This window comes from Notolepis coatsorum (assembly GCF_963971535.1).
Source record: "Notolepis coatsorum genome assembly, chromosome: 20".
Classification (NCBI taxonomy): domain Eukaryota; kingdom Metazoa; phylum Chordata; class Actinopteri; order Aulopiformes; family Paralepididae; genus Notolepis; species Notolepis coatsorum.
The window spans coordinates 17,148,115-17,173,149 of NC_140184.1; the positions used below are offsets into that span (position 1 = coordinate 17,148,115).

The window sequence follows — 25,035 nt, forward strand, 5'->3', positions numbered from 1 at the left end:
GCTCCATCGTCTCACTGAAAAGACCCAAGACACACTGGTTAGGAGACTGGATCACATTTGCTTAACATTCAACCCCTCACCTCTCAGCAGTGTTAATTTTGTCAACGAAAATTATGACGAAAGATGTTCGTCAACAAAGCTTTTTTTCATGACGACAACAACGAGACGTGACGTCACGTTATTGAAGGCCATGTGACACTAACGTGACTAAATAGTTAATTAAATATCGTTGACCACAACTGAGGACACAAAAATGTAATTTACAAAAACCAGGACGAAATTTCTCTTCATGTATGTTGATATTGTTGACTAAAACAAGACGAGACAAAATAATTATAACTTTTCTTAAATGCCATCGTCCCGACAGAGCAGTGTGACGGCTGACGGGGAGCTCTGATATTAGCATTAGCTGAAGAGCTATCTGAAAAGCTAGTTTTAGCTTAACGTTACCTTGGCTAAAGTTGGGACTATTCATAATCCAGCTGCAGACCTGCAAGCAAAGTACAGCAAGTTGGCAAAGGAGTATTCCAAGGTAAATAACTTTTTCACCAGTAACGTTACATTGTTTGTCTTTCCATCTAGCTCGCGTTAACTAGTGGCTAACCTAGCTCACGCTAACGTGGCTAACTGATCGACCTCTCCCACACATGCACGCAATTAATGACAATGCGGACAGCCATACCGGTGACAATGTTTAGCTTTTAGTGCCAAATGATAAGAGTCTGAGGCGGAGTCTCAAAAGAGAATGTTGAATATTTATTTTGCATTAAAAATCACAACATAGACGTTACTATGTTTGTGGTCATGCTGGACCTACAAAAGGCCTTCGACACTGTCAATCACTCCATTCTGATTGACAAGTTACAGGTTGAAAAAACCCTCAGCTCAGAACTCTGCAGAATCTGCACCTGGCTTGCTGATAACAAACTATCATTACACCTGGGTAAAACAGAGTCCATTCTCTTCGGATCAAATAACAAACTCAGCAAGACCGACGGCTTCTCAGTTACAGTGGGTGACAATATTGTCACAAGGAAAGATGAAATTACCTACCTGGGTTCCATCCTAGAGGCTAATCTTTCCTGTGACAAAATGGCATCCAATGTAATAAAAAAAAGTCAACCAACGAACTCGATTCTTGTACCGGATCTCCTCTCTGGTAAACAAGAATACCCTGAAGACTCTGGCAGGAGCACTCATTCAAGGCTACTACGATTATGCTTGCACCTCATGGTACCAAAGCACCTCAAAGGCACTAAAAACAAGACTACAAACATCACAAAACAAACTGGTCAGACTACTACTTGACCTTACTCCTAGAACGCACCTCACCCCTGCCCACTTTGACTACCTAGGATGGCTTAGAGTAGATGACAGAGTACAGCAACTTGCAATGGGCCTGGGCCCTCATTTATCAATGGTGCGTATGCACAGATATGTGTGTAACCCGTGTGTAAGATAATTTCTAAGCAAAGTGTGGGTCTTATCAATTTGAACGTGTGCTTGACTTTGTGCGTATATATACGCACAGCTCAGAGCATGCGTACCTTGCGCCCAGCGGTAGAATATGAAGACTGCACGCACCATGAGACAGACTTTCATACATTCGTTTACTTTCAGTTTCAACACTGACGTGTTCATATGATCCGTAATTCATTATAGTTCATTGTAAAATAGCGACATTAGTGTAATTATTGTCAAACCCTATAAATATAGCATTTGGAATTAGGGCTGGGCGATATGACGATATTATATAAATATCGGGTACAGTTCATTATCGATACACTTTTTAAACGTATCGTGGATATCGTGATGTTTTGCCCAAGAGGATTGTGTCGCGTCAATCTGGTCCACACGTTTAAACTTTTGAACAACGCCGCCCCCACACACACACTACTGCATCAAAGTTACTACTTATGATTACCAAAGGCATTCGTTTTGTGCCATTAACGTTATATAGTTACACGTTCAATAACATCAGCGTATTTACCCGAACATAGCAACATCCGCGGACGACCTACATATCTCAGTCCGTGCTGACTGAGTTGTGCCCATTCTGCGGTCTGTTAATAAAGTTTTCAATCAGACAGATGTATGGCAAGGCTTTTATTATAACATTCGTTGCAGTAAAATCATTATGCCTCGTTTTAGTCATCCTGCGGAGTGCTGGTAATCTAGTCGTCGGCCGCGGGGAGCTAACGTTAGTAGCTATGTACTTGTGAGCACTCGTCAAAATCAATGGAGGACCCTGGAAGTAAACAACTTCACAACACGCTTGCCGATTGGTGCTAAGAACAGCAGGGCGGGTGCAAGCGGTGTGACGTAATTGGCAGACTCGACTGTCAATCAAAATTATTCTGTTTGCCGTCTGAATGAATGAATGAATGAAAACTTTATTAACAGATTGCAGAATGGGTACAATACAGTACAGTGGACTGGAGGATGAAGACCAGACAAAGACTTTCGGCTTTTTTACACAAGGGTCCTCCTTTTTCAATTCATCAACACATTTAGAGTCATACAAATATACAGTAGTTTCATAAAAATGCTAAAATGCGATTGATTGATTGATTGATTGATTGATTTAAAACTTTATTAACATATTGCAGAATGGGTACAGTACAGCTCAATACATACAATTGTTAAGGGGATGCAGACCAGAGAAAGACTTTCGTCTTGTTTACATCAGGGTCCCCCATTTTCAATTCATCATATCTAAATCATATAATATCTCATTGCTAAATATATGCAATATATAATCTAATAATCCAATAATCTAAATCTAATATATAATATAAAAATGCTAAATGCATGGGTATTTTATTTTGTCTTTAATGTTAGCTTGCAAACTCAAATACTGTCTTGGTAAGCCTCATAATTAATTGTTTGGGGAAAAAAAGAAAAACATTGTGATGTGTATCGTGTATCGCCGAAAGGTCAGAAAATATCGTGATATCATATTTAGGCCATATCGCCCAGCCCTATTTGGAATAGGTCTTTCTTTCCGAATGAATGCAGCATGGTTTATATATAGCGTTATCGGAATACTACGTGGTGCGCTGACTGCGCTCCGCGGGGAACTGTTTTCAGAGATAGCAGATAGGAATGAATGAATGAATGAGGGGCAGTCTAATTGCAGAGAGAACATAATATTAACTAGAGTCCGCTATACCCGAGACACCTCCTTCATTTGTACCGCAATTTGGCACCCAAATTGGAGTTGAGAGTGGAACAAAACGCACAAATGCCATCCCCGTGCACATTAAAGTCCTCTCCACCCTCGGGTCTTTGGCCACCGGCACGGTCCATCGTGATATTGGAGATGGATCGAGCAATGGACTGTTACTGTGCCACCCATGTAGCTGTCAAAGCTCCATCACAAATGCAGTTATGTGAATAGAAAGGGGTTCCACTCAGTCAATGTTGCGATGCGCATTTGCCTGATACACGCATACACTCTATTAGCCTACCCAGCATGTAATACGTTCTTTGTTAGAACTAGAGATGTTCCGATACCATTTTTTCCTTTCCAATCCGATTCCGATACCTAAGCCGATACCTAAGCTTTGGGTATCGGCCGATACCGATACTGATCCGATACCAGTGCATACATTAAAAAAATAAAAATAAAAATATATAAATTATAATTTTTTAATTTTTTATACAGCTACTGTTTTTTTATATACTGTTTTTTAGTAATAACTATAAAGTAATGGTATTTATTCAACAACAGGTGATTGTATAGATTAGTATTAGTATCAGTATCTCAATGCGTTCACCCACGGAAAGGTTGTTGGCACATTAGTTCCACACGGACATTATTCGTTGCTGCACTTGCTTCCAGAAGGCTCCGTTTAAGTAGCAGAGGATCTGTTGTGATTTTTGCACAATAAATATTCAACATTCTCTTTTGAGACTCCGCTTCAGACTCTAATCATTTGGCACTAAAAGCTAAACATTGTCACCGATATGGCTGTCCGCAACATGTCATTAATTGTGTACGCGAGGTGGTCGCTCAGTGACGACGCTAACGTGAGCTAGGTTAGCTAGCATGAGCTACTGGGAGATGGAAAGACTAACGTTACTGGTGAAAATGTGATTTACGTTGGAATACTCCTTTGCCAACTTGCTGTACTTTGCTTGCAGGTCTGCAGCCATTATTGCTGGATTATGAATAGCCCCAACTTTAGCCAAGGTAACGTTATGGCTAAACCTTTAACGTTAGTTAACGCTAGCTTTTGGTTAGCTGTTCAATGCTAATAACTAGGGATGGGTACCTTTCACATTTGAACCGATACCGGTACCGGTACCTGTGAATCGATACCGGTACCCAACGGTACCTTTTTTCGGTACTTTAGTCTCAAGAAATTTAATTTACCTACCTCAGTCAAAAAAAAAAATCCAAACTTCAAATAACTACAATTTCGACAGTTTTCGGCTTGTGATTGCTCCGACTGCTTTGTTGTTTAATCAAGTCAAATCCTAGGTAAGCATATATTGTGCGTGTGAACGTTAACATGAAAAGAAAAAAGTAAAAAAAAAAAAAGTAAAAAAAAAAAAAAATCGGTATCCCACTTGATTCGATACTCGGTAGTACCGACGTGTTTCGGTTCGGTACCTCAAAAGTACCGAATTCGGTACCCATCCCTACTAATAACACAACCAAGCGAACCCATCAGAGCTCCCCGTCAACACCCCTCTCTCGGGAAGATGGCATTTAAGAAAGTATCTGCTGTTAAAATGACAAACAGCATTGACACTTTAATTCACGGTCGATTAAAAACACGTTTGTTTTATAATGCTCACTCAGCAGACCGCAGTGTTGTTGATAAATTACGTCATATGGTATCGGAGCGCAGCGTTAGACGGGTATTCGCCGATACCGATACCAGCATTTTAGGCAGTATCGGTGGCATTTCCGATACTGGTATCGGTATCGGAACAACTCTAGTTAGAACTCAACTCGTTATTATTTTGCGCATAGATTGCAGAAATACGGGAACGTTTTGATTATATTTTTAAAGGCTTTGACATTGTAAAACAAAATAAGTTGAATTTCGAAGCTGTAAGCAGAATACAAGTCATATGAACACCCAAGATATAGTGTTCTTCCCCCTTCCTACTGTATACGAAAGAATAAAAAAAACGCATTGCAACGAGAACAGAGGTTATTTGTTGAGTTTGTGTATTACAAAACCCTTGCAATAAATGTGTCTTAAATGAATGAAAAGCATACATGGATACAGGTAGCATATATCGTGTGGGTGATATGACTTGTATTCTGCTTACAACTTCGAAATTCCACTTATTTATGTCGAAGCCTTTTAAATATAATAAAAAATGTCCCGTATTTCTGCAATCTATGCGCAAAATAATAACGAGTTGAGTTCTAACAAAGAACGTATTACATGCTGGGTAGGCTGATGGAGTAAACTGTAAATAAAATAGCCTATAACATTATAAAGGATAGGCTATAATATCAGGGGTTTCCAAACTTTCTTCCCCAGAGCCCCACGATTCCTTGGAGACATAGGAATATGATATGATATAAGGTATACTGGTCAGTCAGCGAGGAGATAGCCCACAGCCAGCGGATAGCCATTAAATGCCATTTGAGAATATAGGCTATTAAGGCAAAACTACGGCCTATAGCCTATACATATTATTTAATGTTTTCATAAGCGTAAATATACAACAGCTAGATTAACCATCAAGTTAGTTTACTGTATGCAGGCTTCGCAGGGCTGTGCCATGTGTTATATATGCGCAAGTTACGTAAGGGATAATGTATAGCTACGAGGTCATTGTCGCAAAATAATTGACCGACACAGAGTTTAAAATACAGAGGCGCCGCGCCGAGGTGTTTTAAAGGGGAACTATCTTATAAATGGCCTTTTTGAGTGTTTAGCATTGTTTCCTAGCTATGTGAACTTATATTAATATGATCTATGTCTCTAATTCTCATATTGGTGCATTCTTCCAATTCTCCTCTCACAATATTCACCCTCACTGAACTGAGTCGTTTGAAAATGTGCCTATATGTGATGTCATATAGTCACCGCTGCATGTTAATGTGGCTCCTCAGGCACCAGCACCTGCACCCCAGTCCACATCAGCTCAAAACGGCTCGAGATCTTGAGGTAGAAAAATGCTGTTTTTGAGGACTTGATTAGAAATACAAAACAATGAATAAAAAAAATATATATATTACACAGGTGTTCCATAGACTCACAGGAATTGTGTAAAAGTGCCCAAATAGTGAAAGAAATAGTAAAATAGTTCCCCTTTAAACATCAGTGAAGGTCAATTATTTTGCGACAATGATCGAGTATAGCTATACATTATCCCGCTTATTACATGGCTAACTTACTAACAATATACCTACCGTAATTCCTCTAATAGTAACCGGTATTCAATTAAAAACCGGGTCTCTATTAATGACCGGGTGCGCTGTTGAGCTAAGCAATTATAAGCCGGCCTCCTAATACAAGCCGGGTTTCATGTATATTAGAGGAATTACGGTATTTCCCTCAACGGATTTACCATAGGCAATATATTTTGTTATTGTTGTTATATGCTGGCCTGGCTGTGCAGTAAATACCATATAATGGTATGGTGTTAATGTTTACCAAGAGAGTAAGCCTACCTCAGAATTGTATAAAACGAAGTTGTTATTATTATTATACCAGAATTGTGATTGCACTATTTTACTTTATTTTACTTTTTTTGACCACCTGTAATTGCACTGTTTACTACCGTATTTCATATAGTACTTGGTTTCAATAAATGAACCCAGTACATTTTACTGGGTTCAAACTGACACAAAATGTTGATTTATTCATTATGATCTGTTTGAAAATTAGAAATATAGGCCTCTCTCTTATACATGCCTCCTCCTAATACAAGCCTGGTATCCGCTACAGTTGAAACAAATACAAGCCGGGGTTACTATTAGAGGAATTACGGTAATTCATTTTACATCGACAAGACGAGATCAAATGCAGACGCAGTTCTGTTCTGGCTCCGCTGTCATCGTCGCACACACTCCGCTGTCAGTGCAGCCAGCAGGTGTGTCTGATTGGCTGCAGTGTGTCAGTGGCCTTGATTGCGAACAGCTGCGCACAGCGGTCATTATTGTTCGGCAGAGGTCGGTCATCGAGTAATAACGGACCTCTAACGAGCGCTATTGACCAATCACAAGCAAGCATTTCGGCGAATGTGAAAACGCCATGTAATAATGTTGCATAATGTAGGCTATGATATATCTAATTTATATAGGCTACCTAATACCGACAACAAAATAGATTGTATGCCTCTACAAATCATATTATACCCGGTAGCCAATCGAACGAAACGAATAAAGGCATTCATATTCCAGCATGGTTATAATGACAAATGACACCAACGCCAAACAGTGGAATTGCAGCAATGGTCTTAGGGAGTCGTTGATATCTGACATCACCGTGTACAAGTCCGCCAGCCTGTCGCGTATTTCTCCCATAACACGCGTTGTCTTCTTGGTTCGACAGTGCGTTAAATTACCGTAATTCCTCTAATAGTAACCCCGGCTTGTATTTGTTTCAACTGTAGCGGATACCAGGCTTGTATTAGGAGGAGGCATGTATAAGAGAGAGGCCTATATTTCAAATTTTCAAACAGATCATAATGAATAAATCAACATTTTGTGTCAGTTTGAACCCAGTAAAATGGACTGGGTTCATTTATTGAAACCAAGAAAGTACTGTATGAAATACGGTAGTAAACAGTGCAATTACAGGTGGTCAAAAAAAGTTAAATAAAGTAAAATATTGCAATCACAATACTGGTATAATAATAATAATAATAATAATAATAACTTCGTTTTATACAATTCTGAGGTAGGCTTACGCTCTTGGTAAACATTAACACCATACCATTATATGGTATTTACTGCACAGCCAGGCCAGCATATAACAACAATAACTCTAATATACATGAAACCCGGCTTGTATTAGGAGGCCGGCTTATAATTGCTTAGCTCAACAGCGCACCCGGTCATTAATAGAGACCCGGTTTTTAATTGAATACCGGTTACTATTAGAGGAATTACGGTAGTTGCTTAGACCTCGGTGATCAATCTCGCTCTCAGTGAAGTTTCTCAGAGTTCGCTCTGGTTAGTCCATTATTTCACATCCCATGGGGGTGTTTCATTACCATATATGGATAATCATGCACGAGCATTGACAGTAAGAACAAATGGTATTTATCAACACGGAGTGTGCGTACGACCTGTGTACGCACGTGTGATAAATCCTGATTTTTCTGTGCGTAGAGACATTCTAAATTCTGTGCTTAAGAACGAAAATAGAACACTTTCTAAGCATTGTTGATAAATGAGGGCCCTGGTCTACAAGATACACTATACGACTAAGTAGGGCTGGGCGATATGGCCTAAATATGATATCACGATATTTTCTGACCTTTCGGCGATACACGATACACATCACAATGTTTTTCTTTTTTACCCCAAACAATTCATTATGAGGCTTACCAAGACAGTATTTGAGTTTGCAAGCTAACATTAAAGACAAAATAAAATACCCATGCATTTAGCATTTTTATATTATATATTAGATTTAGATTATTAGATTATATATTGCATATGAGATATTATATGATTTAGATATGAAATATGATGAATTGAAAATGGGGGACCCTGATGTAAACAAGACTAAAGTCTTTCTCTGGTCTGCACCCCCTTAACAATTGTATGTATTGAGCTGTACTGTACCCAATCTGCAATATGTTAATAAAGTTTTAAATCAATCAATCAATCAATAGCATTTTAGCATTTTTATGAAACTACTGTATATGTATGTCTCTAAATGTTTTGATGAATTGAAAATGGAGGACCCTTATGTAAAAAAGCCGAAAGTCTTTTTCTGGTCTTCATCCTCCTGTACTGTATTGTACCCATTCTGCAACCTTTTAATAACATTTTCATTCATTCATTCTGACGGAAACATAATCATTTTGATTGACAGTCGAGTCTGCCAATGACGTCACACCGCTTGCACCCGCCCTGCTGTTCTTAGCACCAATCGGCAAGCGCTATTAGTTTTGACTTCCTGAATGTCCTGTGTGCTGAACAACAACAAAGCTACTAGTAACGTTAGCTCCCCGCGGCCGTCGAGTAGACCAGTGCTCCACAGGATGACTAAATGAGGCATAATGATTTTACTACAACGAATGTTATAATAAAAGCCTTTCCATACATCTGTCTGATTGAAAACTTTATTAACAGACCGCGGAATGGGCATATCTCAGCACGGGCTGAGATATGAACGAGTAACGTGTGGACAGATTGACGCGACACAATCCTCTTGGGCAAAACATCACGATATCCACGATACGTTGAAAAAGTGTATCGTTAATGAACTGTACCCGATATTTATATAATATCGTCATATCGCCCAGCCCTACGACTAAGGTACCCATGTACATGTCGAGGTACTTCCCAAAGGTCAGTGAATACCACGACCACAACACCAGAGGGAGTTCCACAAATCATGTGCAACCCCGATTCGGCTCAAACAAGGGACTAAACACGTTTAGCAATTATGCCACATCAATGTGGAACGCTCTACCCACAGCCGTAAAAAAATTTCAATCCCTACCCACCTTCAAAACGGGTCTCAAAGAGCACCTACGGGAGGCTGCAATTCGAAACTGGCCCCGTAATGAAACACAGATAAGTGCATGCGATAGCAACTGAACATTTTGAAAGATAAAAAATAGAGCTGATGGCGGATCTATTTGAGGCAAGGGGGCGGCGCAGAGAGGGTCGCATCATCACGGGACATCCAACACTCCAGTCATCACTCCGAGACAGCCACTCACAGGGAGACGGGACAGGCGTTAGACAGTTTGCGTGATTGTGATGGCCGGACATGGCAATAGATACAAGTGGTAAGCAGTGTTAATTTTGGCAGCTATTTTCATTTTAGTCTTAGTCATGTGTCAAGTGCTCCTTTTTCGTTTTCATCATATTTAGTCATCTGCATTTATTTTTCGTTTAGTCAGTTTTAGTCAACTAAATGTCTGAACATTTTAGTCTTAGTCAGTGTTAGTCTCGATTTTGTCTTTTTAGTTTTTGTCTATATTTAGTGGCAGAAAACTGATGATTTTTGTCTAGTTTTCGCTAATGAAAAAAAAGGCATTTTATATTGTAAATAATGCAATTCTATTTATTAAGTATAGTCTAGCCAAAACCATATCAGCTGATTCACAATAAGTTCAGTAGAAGGCTAGAAGCCCAATAGTAACCAAACATTCCTTGAATGGTCAATAGATTCAGAAATAGTCAGACATGGAATGGAACATATTCTGATTTAAATAGCTTTATATTTTTTTTAACCAACAAAGGAATATCAGGATAGTGTAAATACACAGTACACACTGATTGCAATTCTCACTGGGACCTACTGTACAAATTTCACACACGTCACACACACATTCCCTTTTGTCCCTTGAGTCGTACCGTAGATCGCTGACGTCACTTTAAACTTAAAATGGCAGCCTCCATCAGAGCATTCGGCTAATAACATTAGCTTAGCGAACCTGCCACCGCACTTCTATGTGCATAAAGTGTGGTAACAAAATATCACAGCCCCTAAGACTGGGAGCGTTCTAACTCAACTGAGCATGTACCCAACATTATATGAAAAATAAAAAGTCATTACGACGTTTTAGTGCACTTCAAGCGCTAAAGGGATTCATAACTTATAGCAAGGTCAATCTCAGTGTTAGTACTCGTCTGTTTCTTTTCTTTTCATACCTTTTTAAGTGAACGGGTCTTGTCCTTGTTGTATCCATGTGTAATGTTGATAGTGGGTGTACACAGATGAAAGAGAGCAAGTGTGTGTCTGGGATATAGGTCCCGACTCCCAGGCTATTAGCCTAGCCATCCTCTCAGCCTCTGTCGTCTTAAATGCTATGTTCTTTTGGTAGAACTGTTCGGCTGCCGCAGGAGTGTTGAGAGAGTAGCAGATTCCGTTCATGGTTATTGGTATAAGCTGTAGTCACGAGAGACCTGGGACGCGGTTTTTAGCCTCACGTATGTTATGTAGCTTGGCTTTTAGCCATAAACGCTGCTGAGTTTAACCCGGAAACGGAAATGGGAAATGCTGAAATAATAACGTGCCTTATTCTAAAAGTAATAATTATTTTGTCATCTTGTTTTAGTCAACATAAATTAAGAGAGAATTCGTCATGGTTTTTGTAAACTACATTTTTGTGTCCTCAGTTGTAGTCAACGATATTTAATTAATAATTTAGTGACGTTGGCGTCACATGGTGTTCAATAACGTGACGTCACGTCTCGTTGTCGTCGCGGGAAAAAGCTTCGTTGACGAAGATCTTTCGTCATCAAATTCGTTGACAAAATTAACACTGGTGGTAAGCATAGAATAGAAGTACTTAACCCAGCAATAAACTCCACGTCTAAACCACGTTGACAGACCACACACAGAGAAGACGGTAAGAAGCTGATCCATGGCCTCGGTGGTGCATGTAGAACAGTTACTGCAATCTTGGCCATATATATATTTTCTGTTAGGATCTCTGTTTAACAGTACTGTATATTTGCATATCTTGTATGTCACAAATGTAACAGTACTGTATATCTGTATGTCATGTTTGTCATAAATGTCATGATATATATCAGTATGTTGCGTATGTCATAAATGCCATTATGAATTGAAAATGGGGGACCCTGATCATGATGTAAACAAGACAAAAGTCTTTCTCTGGTCTGCATCCCCTTAACAATTGTGTATTGAGCTGTACTGTATTGTACCCATTCTGCAATCTGTTAATAAAGTTTTCAATCAATCAATCAAACTCATCCTCTCATGTTTCAGATGGAGTTAGAAAGAAGCCTGCTCTCCGATCATGAGCTGAGGCTTCTGGAGGACGCTGAGCGGATGAGACGTAAACTGGCGGATGACTATGACTCAGATGAAGAGGAAGACCATGGTGGACAGGAGATCGTCTTGGCCCAGGACCTGGAGGACCAATGGGAACAGAGGATGAAGCTGTTCCAGCCTGCAGCGAGAGGTCTGGATGATGATGGTCTTCCTGTACTATCCCAAGCACCTTGGAATAGAGAAGTCTTCTACAAAGTGCTACATTGTCATGCAGTGAACACACACATGCGAGATGGGCGACACACATAGGAACACACACACATTATTTTTTTTAAATGTCCTCTTTGCACTTGACCCATCCCGTCATTCTTCCCCCCCCAAGGGATGCCGGGAGCAGACATGGGCTGCGGTGTGGGCTGTGCCTGGGGACCAATCCAAGTGCTCCTGTCACTGACAGTGTTAGCGATCTGTTCCGCATGTTTTTACATTGGGTTTATCTTATCGGGAGGGGAAACCCTTGCAAGTACGGTCGGTGAGAACATGCAAACTCCACACAGAAAGGCCCGGGAGATACCCCACCTGGGTACCTGGCAACCTGGTCCCCAAGTTCGAACCCACAACCTTGAACCTTCTTGCCGTGCCGCCGGATAGAGTAGATTGTGAGATCAGTATCATATTATCAATTAGCGACAGTGGCTCAGGAGGTAGAGTGGTCGTCTGGTAATCGGAAGGTTCTAGGTTATATTCCCACTCCTCCCGGGCAGCGTGTCGAAGTGTCCTTGAGCTGCAAGACATTTAACCCCTAATTGCTCCCCATGAGCAGGTTGGAACCTTGCATGGTCGGCTTGGTCGCCTCCGCCGTCGGTGTGTGAATGTGTGAGTCAATGGGTGAATTTGAGGAACATATTTGTTAAGTGCTTTGGAGTGTGATGGGCGGTATATAACCACGTTTTTAAGTCTTTGAAACGAATGAGATTTGAAACTTAAAGTAGCTTCTGTGCCGATTAATCAATAGTAAGAGAATTTCCTGGTTCGTGTTCAAAATTGTCCCTTTGATGTATTTAGGGCAGGGATTCTCAAAACGTTTGGGAGTCTGGATCATTAAAACATACGAGTGAACTATGTGGTGACTCACTAGAACTGGGCTCAGGACTGTCAGACATACACTTGTCTCTCACCCTGATGAAAGGGAGGCACCATATTATCACCTTTTTGATTTTCTGATACTGATTCTGAGACTGAAGCTTCAGGTATAAGCCGATAAGTATAAATCAAATCCATTACTTTGTACAGACTTAGATGGGTAGTTTGTGGCCATTTGGCATAAATGATGTAGATTTTATCATTTTGTTTCCATTAGAGAGATCTAATATGCCCCTATGTGCCAAAAAGAAATGGAGATAATCGGGGCGGCTGGGTGGCGCAGCGGACTAAGCGCTCGTCACCAACGTGAGAGACACTGGTATCGAATCCGGCTGTCAGCGTTGCCGCCGGCTTGGCCGGCCATCATACTGGCTCAATTGGCAGTCAGCGGGAGGGAAGCCGGTGGGTGGTATACTGGTCGTTGTAAACAGCGACTCCTACAGGTCGGTCAGGGCGCCTGCACAGCGAGGGAGGGAGATGGTGAGGGTAGTGTGACCTCCCACACGTTACACCTCACCAATGAGAGTCCGCGCTGGCAGGTGAAAAGATGTTGCTGGCTGTCTCCTATGTCTCGGAGGCAGCATCTGATAGACTTCAGGGCTCCCTAGACAGCCCAGTGGGCGGCACATGCGAGCAACGACCAGGGAGGGGATGGGAGAAAAACACAGAAAAACAGGAGGAGAAAAAGTGGATACAAAAAAAAGAAATGGAGATAATCAAGTCTATTTGCTTTTAACATGTTACATATGGTGTATTGGATTTCACTACTGGGGAAATGACCCAATACTAATCTCCTGGTATCAGCTCGATATCCAATCTGGGCATTGTTATCGTTGTTATCCTCCTTCCTTTAGTAGGATTCACGGCAATTAATTTTAAATTGCACTTTAAAATCTGAAAAAGGTATGGGGAAATCTTGTTGTTCAGTCCTGGTACACAGATGCCTACACATTTTATTGCAGTTGTACACCCAACAGTCATTTCATATATTGTGGTATCTGTTATTGTGATGAGGAATCTCCAAGAAGAGGCTGGTAGAACCTAGTTTATAATCATTTAGCCAAGTCACTATCAGCATGCATCATATTAACCCCTAATATTAACCATTTATCATATTAACCCCTCCGTCTCCCTCTATGAGGAGCTAGCCAAGATAAGAAGCACATACCCCCCCCCGACACACCACAAACCGCCTCGGCCAGTCCTTCATACCAGTGGCCATCAGGCTCCACAACATTGGGGCAGGGTACAACTGCCAGCAGCCGGTGAACTAACGGCAGCAGAACTCGAGAACTACTAGGAATTTCTTGATCACTAAGTGTGTCTGACTCTTTAGGTGTCTGACCCACCTAAACATCACGGCTTACAGCGTATAACGTAGGGGTTAGGGTTAGGGTTGGGGTACCTACCTTATGTATACTACACCTGTGTATACTGTATACTTTAATTACTCATAGTATATAGTCAGATTCTAAGTGTTATTGACCATATTTATTGTAACATATAGCCTAATATAACTCCTCATCTGCACCTTTGATTACACTGCTTACTTGCTCATATGCTTATATTCAGATTTAACTATATTGTTTACACTGCTTTATTGCCTATATTTATGTCTTCTACTATTGCCCATACCTGTACCCCCCCCCCCCCTCCCCAGGCTGTTATGACGCCTGCATTTCCCCAAGGGGATCAATAAAGGAATATCTTATCTTAAACAGTAACTAAAAATCTTCAAATCCCGACAAGAAATTAAAATGTGTTGGAGGAACCCAGAAGATATCCAACGCCAGCATGAATATCGCCTTGTTATGTTCCACTGTTTATGTATTTCTGTTGTGCATTTATGTATTTCTGTTCCGCTGGATACGAGGTCAGGCTTATGTCTGTAAACAAACTGACTATCGATGTCTCTCTTCTTAGCCGACGAGGCGAGGGACTTGAGTTCTCTGGATCGCTGCTTGGCAGACTCCCTGATCCTGTTGGCGGAGCAGGAGGTTGGCAGCGAGAAGCTCTGGATGTTGCCTCAGGCACCGTGGCAGGCGGGAGAAACCCTTCGACAGACCGCTGAGAGGGCCCTCGCCTCTCTACCAGGTGACTGCAGTGCAATGCCCATAAACCATTGAGAGAAGTCATGGATATTTTAAATCATGGTCATATGTTTATAATTTATCTAAATAATAATAAAAGAAAATAGGCTAGATTAGAGAATTTGTAAACAAAAATATTATAATAAGTCAGAGAGACGTATGTCAGAGAAACTGTGGCAGTTGTCATTTTCTTGCACAATTCCAACCTCTAGCCAGAGTAAAACCTTCATGACAAAATTACAATGCCATATTAGTCAAATGTTAATTCGTTGCATTGCAGAAATACAGGCTTTTTACCAAGGCACTTTAAATACACTACCCACTACACTGGAGTACTGATAAAGTTGTGTTTAGACACAAGTGTCTTCCTCAAAGTCAACAGCAGCACAAAGAAAATTATGCACAATGATGTAATTGACGTCCATTTTGATTGAATGAAAATAATGCAAGCAATGGTACTAATCACAATTAGCAAATAATGTACGTAGATACATCACTATACTATACATATCAACAGTCTTCCCCCTATGGTAGAATAGGCCTAAGTATTCCTAAAGGGGTTATTGTCTGACATTTACATGGTGAACTGTTTCTTTAATTGCCCTTACATCCCATCTACAAGGTTTACTGGGGGGAAATTGCACCGCATGATTAATCCATTAATTATTTACAAACAATTCCATGTTCTAGATATTGGTTACCACAGTAACTAAACAAAAAAATCATTAGAGGAAGCAAGAGATGCTCGGTTGATCATTTAATAATTGATTAATGATGTCTCCTCCCCCTGGGGGCCACTTGACTTCTTCTATGTATGTGAGGGAGGAACCCAAACCGTAGTTTGCTTCAACATAATGCCCATATAGCATAGTCAAGGTTTTTATGGCGTATAGGTGGTTCTGTGTTCTCAAATCCTCACTTTGAGTGCTCGCTTGGTCTGACCCACGTAAACTAGGCCATGAGCAGATAAATGACTGGGTGGAGTTACAATTGATAAATTATTTTATTGCCTATTTGGTTCCATTAAGGGGATGATAAAATACCTTTGTAGGAGTTGGAACATTGCCACCGTAATAGTGTAGAAGGTTGTGTAGAGGTCTAAGCACTGGAGTGGCTGGGTAGTGGGTAGTGTAGAGGTCTAAGCACTGGAGCGGCTGGGTAGTGTAGAGGTCTGAGCACTGGAGCATCTGGGTAGTGTAGAGGTCTAAGCACTGGAGCGGCAGGGTAGTGTAGAGGTCTAAGCACTGGAGCGGCTGGGTAGTGTAGAGGTCTAAGCAGCACTGGGGTGGCTGGGTAGTGTAGAGGTCTAAGCACTGGGGTGACTGGGTAGTGTAGAGGTCTAAGCACTGCGGTGGCTGGGTAGTGTAGAGGTCTAAGCAGCACTGGTGTGGCTGGGTAGTGTAGAGGTCTAAGCAGCACTGGGGTGGCTGGGTAGTGTAGAGGTCTAAGCACTGGAGCGGCTGGGTAGTGTAGAGGTCTAAGCAGCACTGGGGTGGCTGGGTAGTGTAGAGGTCTAAGCAGCACTGGGGTGGCTGGGTAGTGTAGAGGTCTGAGCACTGGAGGAGCTGGGTAGTGTAGAGGTCTAAGCAGCACTGGGGTGGCTGGGTAGTGTAGAGGTCTAAGCACTGGTGCAGCTCGGTAGTGTCTGTTGGGGGATGCCGTGGGGGGCATAAAGCTATGTACATCACAATCTTTGATGTTACATGGTCTTCTAAAAGATACCAGGGGGAGATTAGAGGTGATGTGTTTCAATGGGATGATGTGTTGAGATGCTTTTGGGAATTCATCTTAACACTTTGAGTGCCAGCGACGAGAATTCTCGTTAGTTCATGCCAACCGTTGAGTGCCAACCGACGAGAAATCTAGTTTTTAATCGTTATTTTTTTTATTATCGATTTCCATACATTTTTCATCAATCTAGCCTCACGTTACCAGTGGGGATCTGTCTGAGCTCGAACATGGAAAATACCGCCCCCTATCGTCTCTCCGGATGGTATTGCACCCCATTGGATTGGATTGGACTGAATGAAATTGATGGGGAAAAAAGAGTCCGGATTCCACATTTTACTTGTCAGGCATGTAATCCGAGCCTATTGCAGTCATTGCCCACCATCAGAACAGCGTGGAATATGTCTTTCGACCACCCAGCGTTGGATCAATAAACGCAATCGATATTTGGAATGGTGATCAGGAATTGGAATAATCTTTTTGGAGAACATCTGATCTGAGGTAAGGAATCTATTTTACCAGTCTTGGGATAATCATAGCTGTTTTCACCTATATATCAATGTGTCCCATATGTGCCTGTGTGGCTGTGAGTGTCTGTGTGCTGATCAGGAAATAAGATAATCGATTTTTCAGCCCACTTCTATAGCGTGCATAAGTACACATATACTATCGATAATCTAGCGTTTATTTGAAAACGATTCATAAATAGGCCGAAAAATGTCAACGTGTTTTGTGTATTACAGTAAAGCGCGATTCCTGCAGAATCTTTTTTCCCCGAAAGTTTAAAAAAACTAGCGTTTTTCAAAATGGTATAAAACGGAAATGAACCGATTATTAAAAAAAAAGAAAAAAAAATCCGTTTCGACAATGTTGACTGCAAACAAGTCATTGATAAGCGACAGTCGTATTAGACACATAGCCATAATTTAAGATATAGTTTATGCATTCACAAATGTGAGCGCTCTGTCATTGAATAGAGCGTTGGCACTCAACAGGGTATCTAGGACTGGGACGGCTGGCACGGAAAGTGTTAAGATCGGACAGAAAAGGATTTCAGGGTGTAGGCATCAGAATACTCCAGTGCAATATGGTATATGTCGTTGACTTTATATGTGACAGTCAAGTCCACTCTCTGAGGTTTCAAAATAAAATAGAAATGATGAACCCTCCATCAGTTTATGCAGAAAGCGAGAGAGAGGCGCAACATTGGCACAAGTCGTCCCTTTCTCATTTCTCCGTTGACTCTTCCACGGCGAAATTGGGACATGGAAAATCTCACTGTGTAGAACACAGAGAAATATGCCCAAATAAGTATTTTTGTAGTATATTTAAAAAAATAAAAATGTAATAATTATAATACTATAATAAAAATATATATACTACAAAGATACTTATTTGGGCATATTTCTCTGTGTTCTAAATTGTTAATGTAGTGTTAACACTTTGAGTGCCAACGACAAGAATTCTCGTTATTTCATGCCAACCGTTCAGTGCCAAGGACGAGAAATCTCGTTATTAATTGTTATTTTTATTATTAGCGATTTCCATTCATTTTTCATCAATCTAGCCTCACGTTACCACTGGGACTCTCTGAGCTTGAACAGGGAAAATACTGCCCCCTATCGTCTCCCGGATGATGATGCACCCATTGGAATGGAGTCAATGGAAATGCATGGGGAAAAGAAAATCCGGAATCCACATTTTACTTCTCAGGCATGTAATCCGAGCCGATTGCAGTCTTTGTGGTCCCTCAGAACAGCGTGGAATATGTGTTTCGAGCACCCAGCGTTGGATCAATAAACGCGATCGATTGGAATGGCGATCAGGAATTGGAATAATCTTTTTGAAGAACATCTGATCTGAGGTAAGGAATCTATTTTACCAGTCTTGGGGTAATCAGAGCTTTTTTCACAGATATATCAACGTGGGCCCTGTATGCGTGTGTGTTGATCAGGAAATAGATAATCGATTTTTCAGCCCGCTTCTCTAGCGTGCATAAGTACACATAATACTATCGATAATCTAGCGTTTATTTGAAAATTATTCATAAATAGGCCGGAAAATGACAGTTTTTTGTGTATTCCAGTAAAGGGCAATTCCTGTGGAACTTTTTTTTTTCTGAAAATTTTCAAAAACGAGCGTTTTTCAAAATGGTATAAAACGGAAATGTACTGATGAGACAATCCGTTTCGACAATGTTAACTGCAAGCAAGTCATTGATAAGCGACGGGCGTATTAGACACATAGCCATAATTTAAGATATAGGTGTAATTATGGGGGGGACACAGGGGACATGACCCCTGCATGGTTTCACAAGGCAGTTATTGTCCCCCGCACTTTTTTACCATCCAAAACAATGTTACACGATAATAAACGGTGACGCGATGCGGCACTTGGACCACACGGAAAACGGCTGCTTGTTCCATCTCTGAGCTCGGGTCTCTGACGACCTGAGCCATTGTCATGCAAAGACAAGTAGCCAGGTGAGCACCCGGCGAGGGACAAGTCGCATTTTTGTGTGCACACGCCAAGTACCGACCTGGCCACCTGTATTTGCATAACAACAGCCTGCATGTCGTCAGGTGTGCTCAAATACATAGCACCCCTCCCTTCAAAGTTTGGTGTGGTCTGTGTGATTGTCTGTGTGATTGCCATGAAATGCAACAGCATTGCTTGGTGTCTGTGAAATATCTGTCTATGACCTCGTTGTATTTAAAAGCCTCTAGCTGTTGTTTTATACATACAGTATGTTGTCTACTTGACCCTCTCTCTCTCACACACAACGCAGTGAATTAAATTGTATAGAAACAACTCACCAAAATTGACTATTGCACAACTGATTAAAAAATAAAAAAAAACTACGCCCCCCCCCCTCCCCCCACCCCTGCGACCTTAAAACTATACGTAGCACCGGCCGCAACAGCCACCCTCCCTCCTTGCCACACCTTGGCTTTTACTGAAACTACGCCACTGACCACGCCCCCAAATGTGTCCCCCCCCCCCCCCCCCCCACCATTGAAAACAAAATGACGCCCTTGACGGAAACATCTTTATTTTCTTGTTTTTCACTTCTGTTTGGACACCCATTGGAAGGCTCCTTAACCCTTTCACTACCACACTACATAAGGTTAACCTTAGTAACCTTCTGTAGTGTGGTAGTGAAAGGGTTAATAATTTTGTAGTGGTAGTGAAAGGGTTAACTGTCTGTAGTGAAAGGTTAACCTTCCGTAATGTGGTAGTGCAGTAGTGAATGGGTTAACCTTCTGTAGTCTGGTAGTGAATGGGGTTAATCCTTTGTGGTGTGCCAAGTGTGGTAGTGAAAGGGTTACTGTATGTACATGTTGTCAAGTCAGATTAGCAGTTGACCAACATGCTGTACAACGAGTATGAATAAATCATAAATAAATCAATGCATAGAAAACATACAAGCAGGCTATCGGATCAATACATTGAAAACATACCCTATATACAAGCAGGCTATCGGATCAATGCATTGAAAATATACCCTATATACAAGCAGGCTATCGGATCAATACATTGAAAATGTACCCTATATACAAGCAGGCTATCGGATCAATACATTGAAAATGTACCCTATATACAAGCAGGCTATCGGATCAATACATTTGAAAATATACCCTATATACAAGCAGGCTATCAGATCAACACATTATCAGATCAGATCAACACATAATAATAAATAATAATAAATTGGATTTGAAGAGCGAAGCGCCTTTCTCAGACTCAAGGACACTGTACAAGGAGAGAGAAGCTATATAAAAGAAAGGGTAAATAAGAATTAGGGGGAAAAGAAATTATGAATATGTGTATAGTAGGGCTGGGTGATATAACGATAATGATAAATATCGCAATATATTTTAATAATCTATATCGAATATCGATTTACTTTCTTTTTTTACCTTTTTTTTTTACCTGCAACAGGGCAGTTTTAAAACCAGAGACAGTGGACAGACTTGTCTTTCTTGCCTGCAACTTAAAGTAATGGCTTTGCTTGTCCAAATGACAATACTGACCAAATTGAGATTTATTTTTCTCTTGTCCATTTATTTTGTTTGCTTTCTAATTTAAAATACATTTTGAAACCGTCTGTACACAGTAGGCTATGTGTGCTAGCAGAGCTAGACTCCAGTCACGAGTCACGGTGCACATGTGCGGTGGTTTGTCCACCAAAAAAGCACCAAAATATCGAAAATAAACTAGCAGAGCCAGAACTTAGAGCCATATGGAATCCGCGATCACGGAATCGCGGACGGAATCGCGGAATTGAGCAATAAAAATGGAATCAACTATAAAAAAAAAATTAAAAAAGAATTAAGTTTTCTTTTTTAACTTTTTTTTTATGTTGTGGGAATTGTACAGCACTTTGTTCAACTTTGTCAGTGCTGTAAAGTTTAAACCTTTTTAAATCTTAGACAAACAAAACACTTTGCTTTCATGAAATATTGTAAGCCGTCATTTGAGGCTTTATAAAAGCAGCACAATGAACACAAATCTGTCAGTGCCGAGTCCGACCTCATCTTAAATAACAAACGGCATTGCTTGTTGTAGTTAACAAAGAGACGCAGAGTTGATTTTGCAAACATATATATAATTTTTTATTTTATTTTTTTAATAATAAAATTTTTATTTTCATATTCGAATCCCATGCCCATCGAACAAAGCTTCGAAGTATTTAAGACAGCCCTATTAAATGGACTGTTATATCTTATTAAATTGTGGACATTTATTCATTCCCACTTATTAGACACTATTTCTGATGGTAAAATGAGCGTACAAAGCAAAATACAGAATTCTGAAATATTAAAACGGAAAAAACTGAATTTGGAAAAAAATATAATGGAATTTGGAAAAAAATTAAACGGATTTCATATGGCTCTACCAGAACTGTTCAACTCCCCTGGAGCCACAGCCAGCAGAGAAGCCGGTTTACTTTCACTTTTAAACCAGCTGCAGCCTGAGAACTGGAGTGAGGGGATGTAACACTAAAGATGGCGGCAATGACAAAGAATTGCTGCAAAATAAACATCTGTTTAAAAAAATAAATAAATAAAAAAAAAAAATCTTTTTATATACTTATAACAATTCGATAATTATCGATATCGAGAAATATGATAACATTATCATATCGTTATCGCAATATGATTTTTTTCCATATCGCCCAGCCCTAGTGTATAGTAACAACAGGAAAAAAAAACAAATAAGATAAAAAAAAAAGGAAGCAAGGTGCTGTCCAATTGGATGAAGTGGTAACAAGAAAGTTAACAAAAAACAAACAAACAACAAAAAACAACGGGATCTGTGGCTTAAAATAAAAAAGTCAGGGGGTGGGTTAAGACCCGGCGCCATGGGCGGGCATTAGGGGACCGGGCCCGCCCACTGAGTCAGCTGTGCCCACCCTGGTTATCTTTTTTTTTTTTTCAATCAAAGTCGACTACCCAAATCCTTAGTCGGGGACAGCCCTAGTGGGCACTGATGTCAACAACAACACTACTGAAGCTAGCACGGCACTCTGTTAGAATTCGTTTTCAAGAACGTCTTTACAGAACATCGCCTTAGTATGTTTCATCGATGCAAGGCCAATTTAATTCAGTTGGCATTTGAGAAGGACTTAGTTCTGGAATGAGTGGAGGGGCAGTGTTTTAAGAAGATTTCACTCTGTCCCCAAACGCCGCTTGCCGCTCTACTAATGATGGTCAGTAGCCTGTGGAGGAATTTTGTTTGCTTTTTTATGCACCTTATTTTTGTCAGTTCAGTTAAGTTTGTCAGTGAATTCAGAAGTGTTGAATAAATGGAGACTTTTCAAAGATATAGAATAGAATAGAAATGTATTATCCTGAGGGAAATTTGACACTGCAAATCACTCAACATTAAACATTTAGACGGAACAAGTCACGAATAAGAATAACAAAACAAATGGCCTAAGAATAGAATAAAATGAAATAGAATAAAAGATACAGTAAATAAATACAGTAAAAATATACTGAAGTCTACAGTAGGTGTAATATTGCACAGTGCTGTTTAAAAAGTAAGAGTCCAGGAAGATGGTAACTGTCACTCTGTGCTCAGTGATGCAGTGAGGCACAGTGATGCATTGTATAGTCTGATGGCTGTTGGAATGAAGGACTTCCTGTGCCGTTCAGTGCTGCATTTAGGTAGTGTGAGCCTATAACAATAACATGCTCCTCCTGTCAGCCAAGTCTGTGTATAGTGGGTGGGAGGGGTTTTACCTGATGGCCTGGAGCTTAGCAAGGTTCCTCCTCTCCGCCACCCTCGCTAGAGTCCAGCTCCACCCCAGCCACGCTACTGGCCTTCCTGACCATCTTATCCAGCCTGTTTGTGTCCCCTGCTCTCAGTCCGCTGCCCCAGCAGGTCTGTTATATATATATCCGTTCAGTCTGTTTTTGTATAAGTGAATGTTCTTAAGAGAGAGAGAAATTTGATTTTTCAATTGCCTCTCTGCTGTTTAGTTCAGCACCGTGGGCAGCGCCAAGAAAGCCACAGTGCCGCTGTCCCAGCTGAAACGTATAAAAGGGAACCTGTGTTGAAAAACCATTGTGCCCCCCCGAGAACATTTTATGCCCCCCCACTAATTTGTTTCTGCAGCCGTGAAGGCAAGTGTGAACAGGTGTGTTTTTAGGTGTGTTTTGAAGAGGTTGATGGTGTCAGAGCCTCGGATGGAGGGGGAGAGGGAGTTCCACAGCCTGGGGGCAGCTACAGCGAAAGCTCGGTCTCCCAGTGTGGAATGCCTGGTGCGGGGGATGGTGAGGAGGTCGGAGTTGGAGGAGCGGAGGCCTCGTGCTGGAGTGTAGGGGTGGAGTAGGTTGGTAAGGTAGGAAGGGGCCAACTCGTGCATGGATTTGTAGGTGAGGAGGAGGATCTTGTAGGTTAGTAGTTGATGGGGAGCCAGTGGAGTTTTTGCAGGGTGGGGGTGATGTGCTGACAGGGTTTGGTGCGCGTGAGGACCCTCGCAGCAGAGTTTTGGACGTACTGTAAGCGATCCAGAACCTTCTTGGAAGCACCAAGAAGGATTCCGTTACAGTAGTCGAGGCGGGAAGTGATGAAGGCGTGAATGAGTGTTTCCGCTGAGGTGTCGGAGAGTGAGGGGCGGAGGCGGGAAATGGTTCTGAGATGGAAGAAGGCGGACCTGGTGACAGACTTGACGTGAGGGTGAAATGAGAGGGTTGAGTCCAGTATTACGCCCAGGTTCCTTACCTCCGTGGAGGGGCAGATGGAGTAGCCATCCACGGAGAGAACAAGGTGGTCGATCTTTTGGAGGAGGGCTGGGGAAGCTACAACTATTAATTCGGTCTTCTTGCTGTTGAGTTGAAGGAAGTTGGTGGTCATCCATGTTTTTATGTCCTGGAGGCAGGCAGTGAGGGAGGGGAGAGGGAGGGGAGCAGAGGGTTTGGTGTGGAGGTAAAGCTGTGTGTAGTCTGCGTAAGAGTGGAAGTGGAGGCCATGTTTCCTTATATCACCGAGTGGGAGGAGGTAGATCATAAAAAGGAGCGGGCCTAACACCGAACCCTGGGGAACACCCTGTTTAACAGGTCCTGGAGCTGACCTGGACCCCCAGAGGGAAACATACTGCCACTTGTTGATTAGGTAGAATGTGAACCAGAACAGGCGGGTACCAGTGTTGCCAAGGACACTTCCCAGGCGGTCTAGGAGGATTGAGTGTGAGATGGTGTCAAAAGCAGCTGAGAGGTCCAGGAGGATGAGGATGTTGATGTAGCCAGCATCAGCAGCCATGAGGAGGTAATTTGTTACCTTGATCAGGGAGGTCTCTGTGTTGTGTTTAGCCCTGAACCCAGACTGGAGTGGTTCGAACCATGAGTGGAGTGGTGTGCCATGTGACTCTGTAGTTGGGCAGCTACTGCGCGCTCGAGGACCTTGCTGAGGAAGGGGAGGTTGGAAATGGAGCGGAAGTTGTTGAGGTTATCGTTATAACATACCTTATACAAGCAGGCTATCGGATCAGATCAACACATTATCAGATCAACACATTGAAAACATACCTTGTACAAGCAGGCTATCGGATCAATACAGTGACAATATACCCTATATACCTAGCAAGGTGGTTGATGGTTAATGCAGACTTTTTAGTTTTTGTTTGCATAAAATAGAACAATTTAATAACAAATTAGACA

The 25,035-nt window shown here is 41.4% G+C and overlaps 1 protein-coding gene across 1 annotated transcript in view; it reads left to right on the plus strand.

Moving 5' to 3' along the window:
* mrpl46 (mitochondrial ribosomal protein L46) overlaps positions 1-25,035 on the plus strand; it is a 31,868-nt gene that overhangs the window by 5,594 nt on the left and 1,239 nt on the right. Inside the window, exons 2-3 of the mRNA XM_084337182.1 lie at positions 11,901-12,096; positions 14,973-15,143. Coding sequence (XP_084193308.1) covers positions 11,901-12,096; positions 14,973-15,143 — 367 coding nt within the window. The remainder of the gene's footprint in view (positions 1-11,900; positions 12,097-14,972; positions 15,144-25,035) is intronic.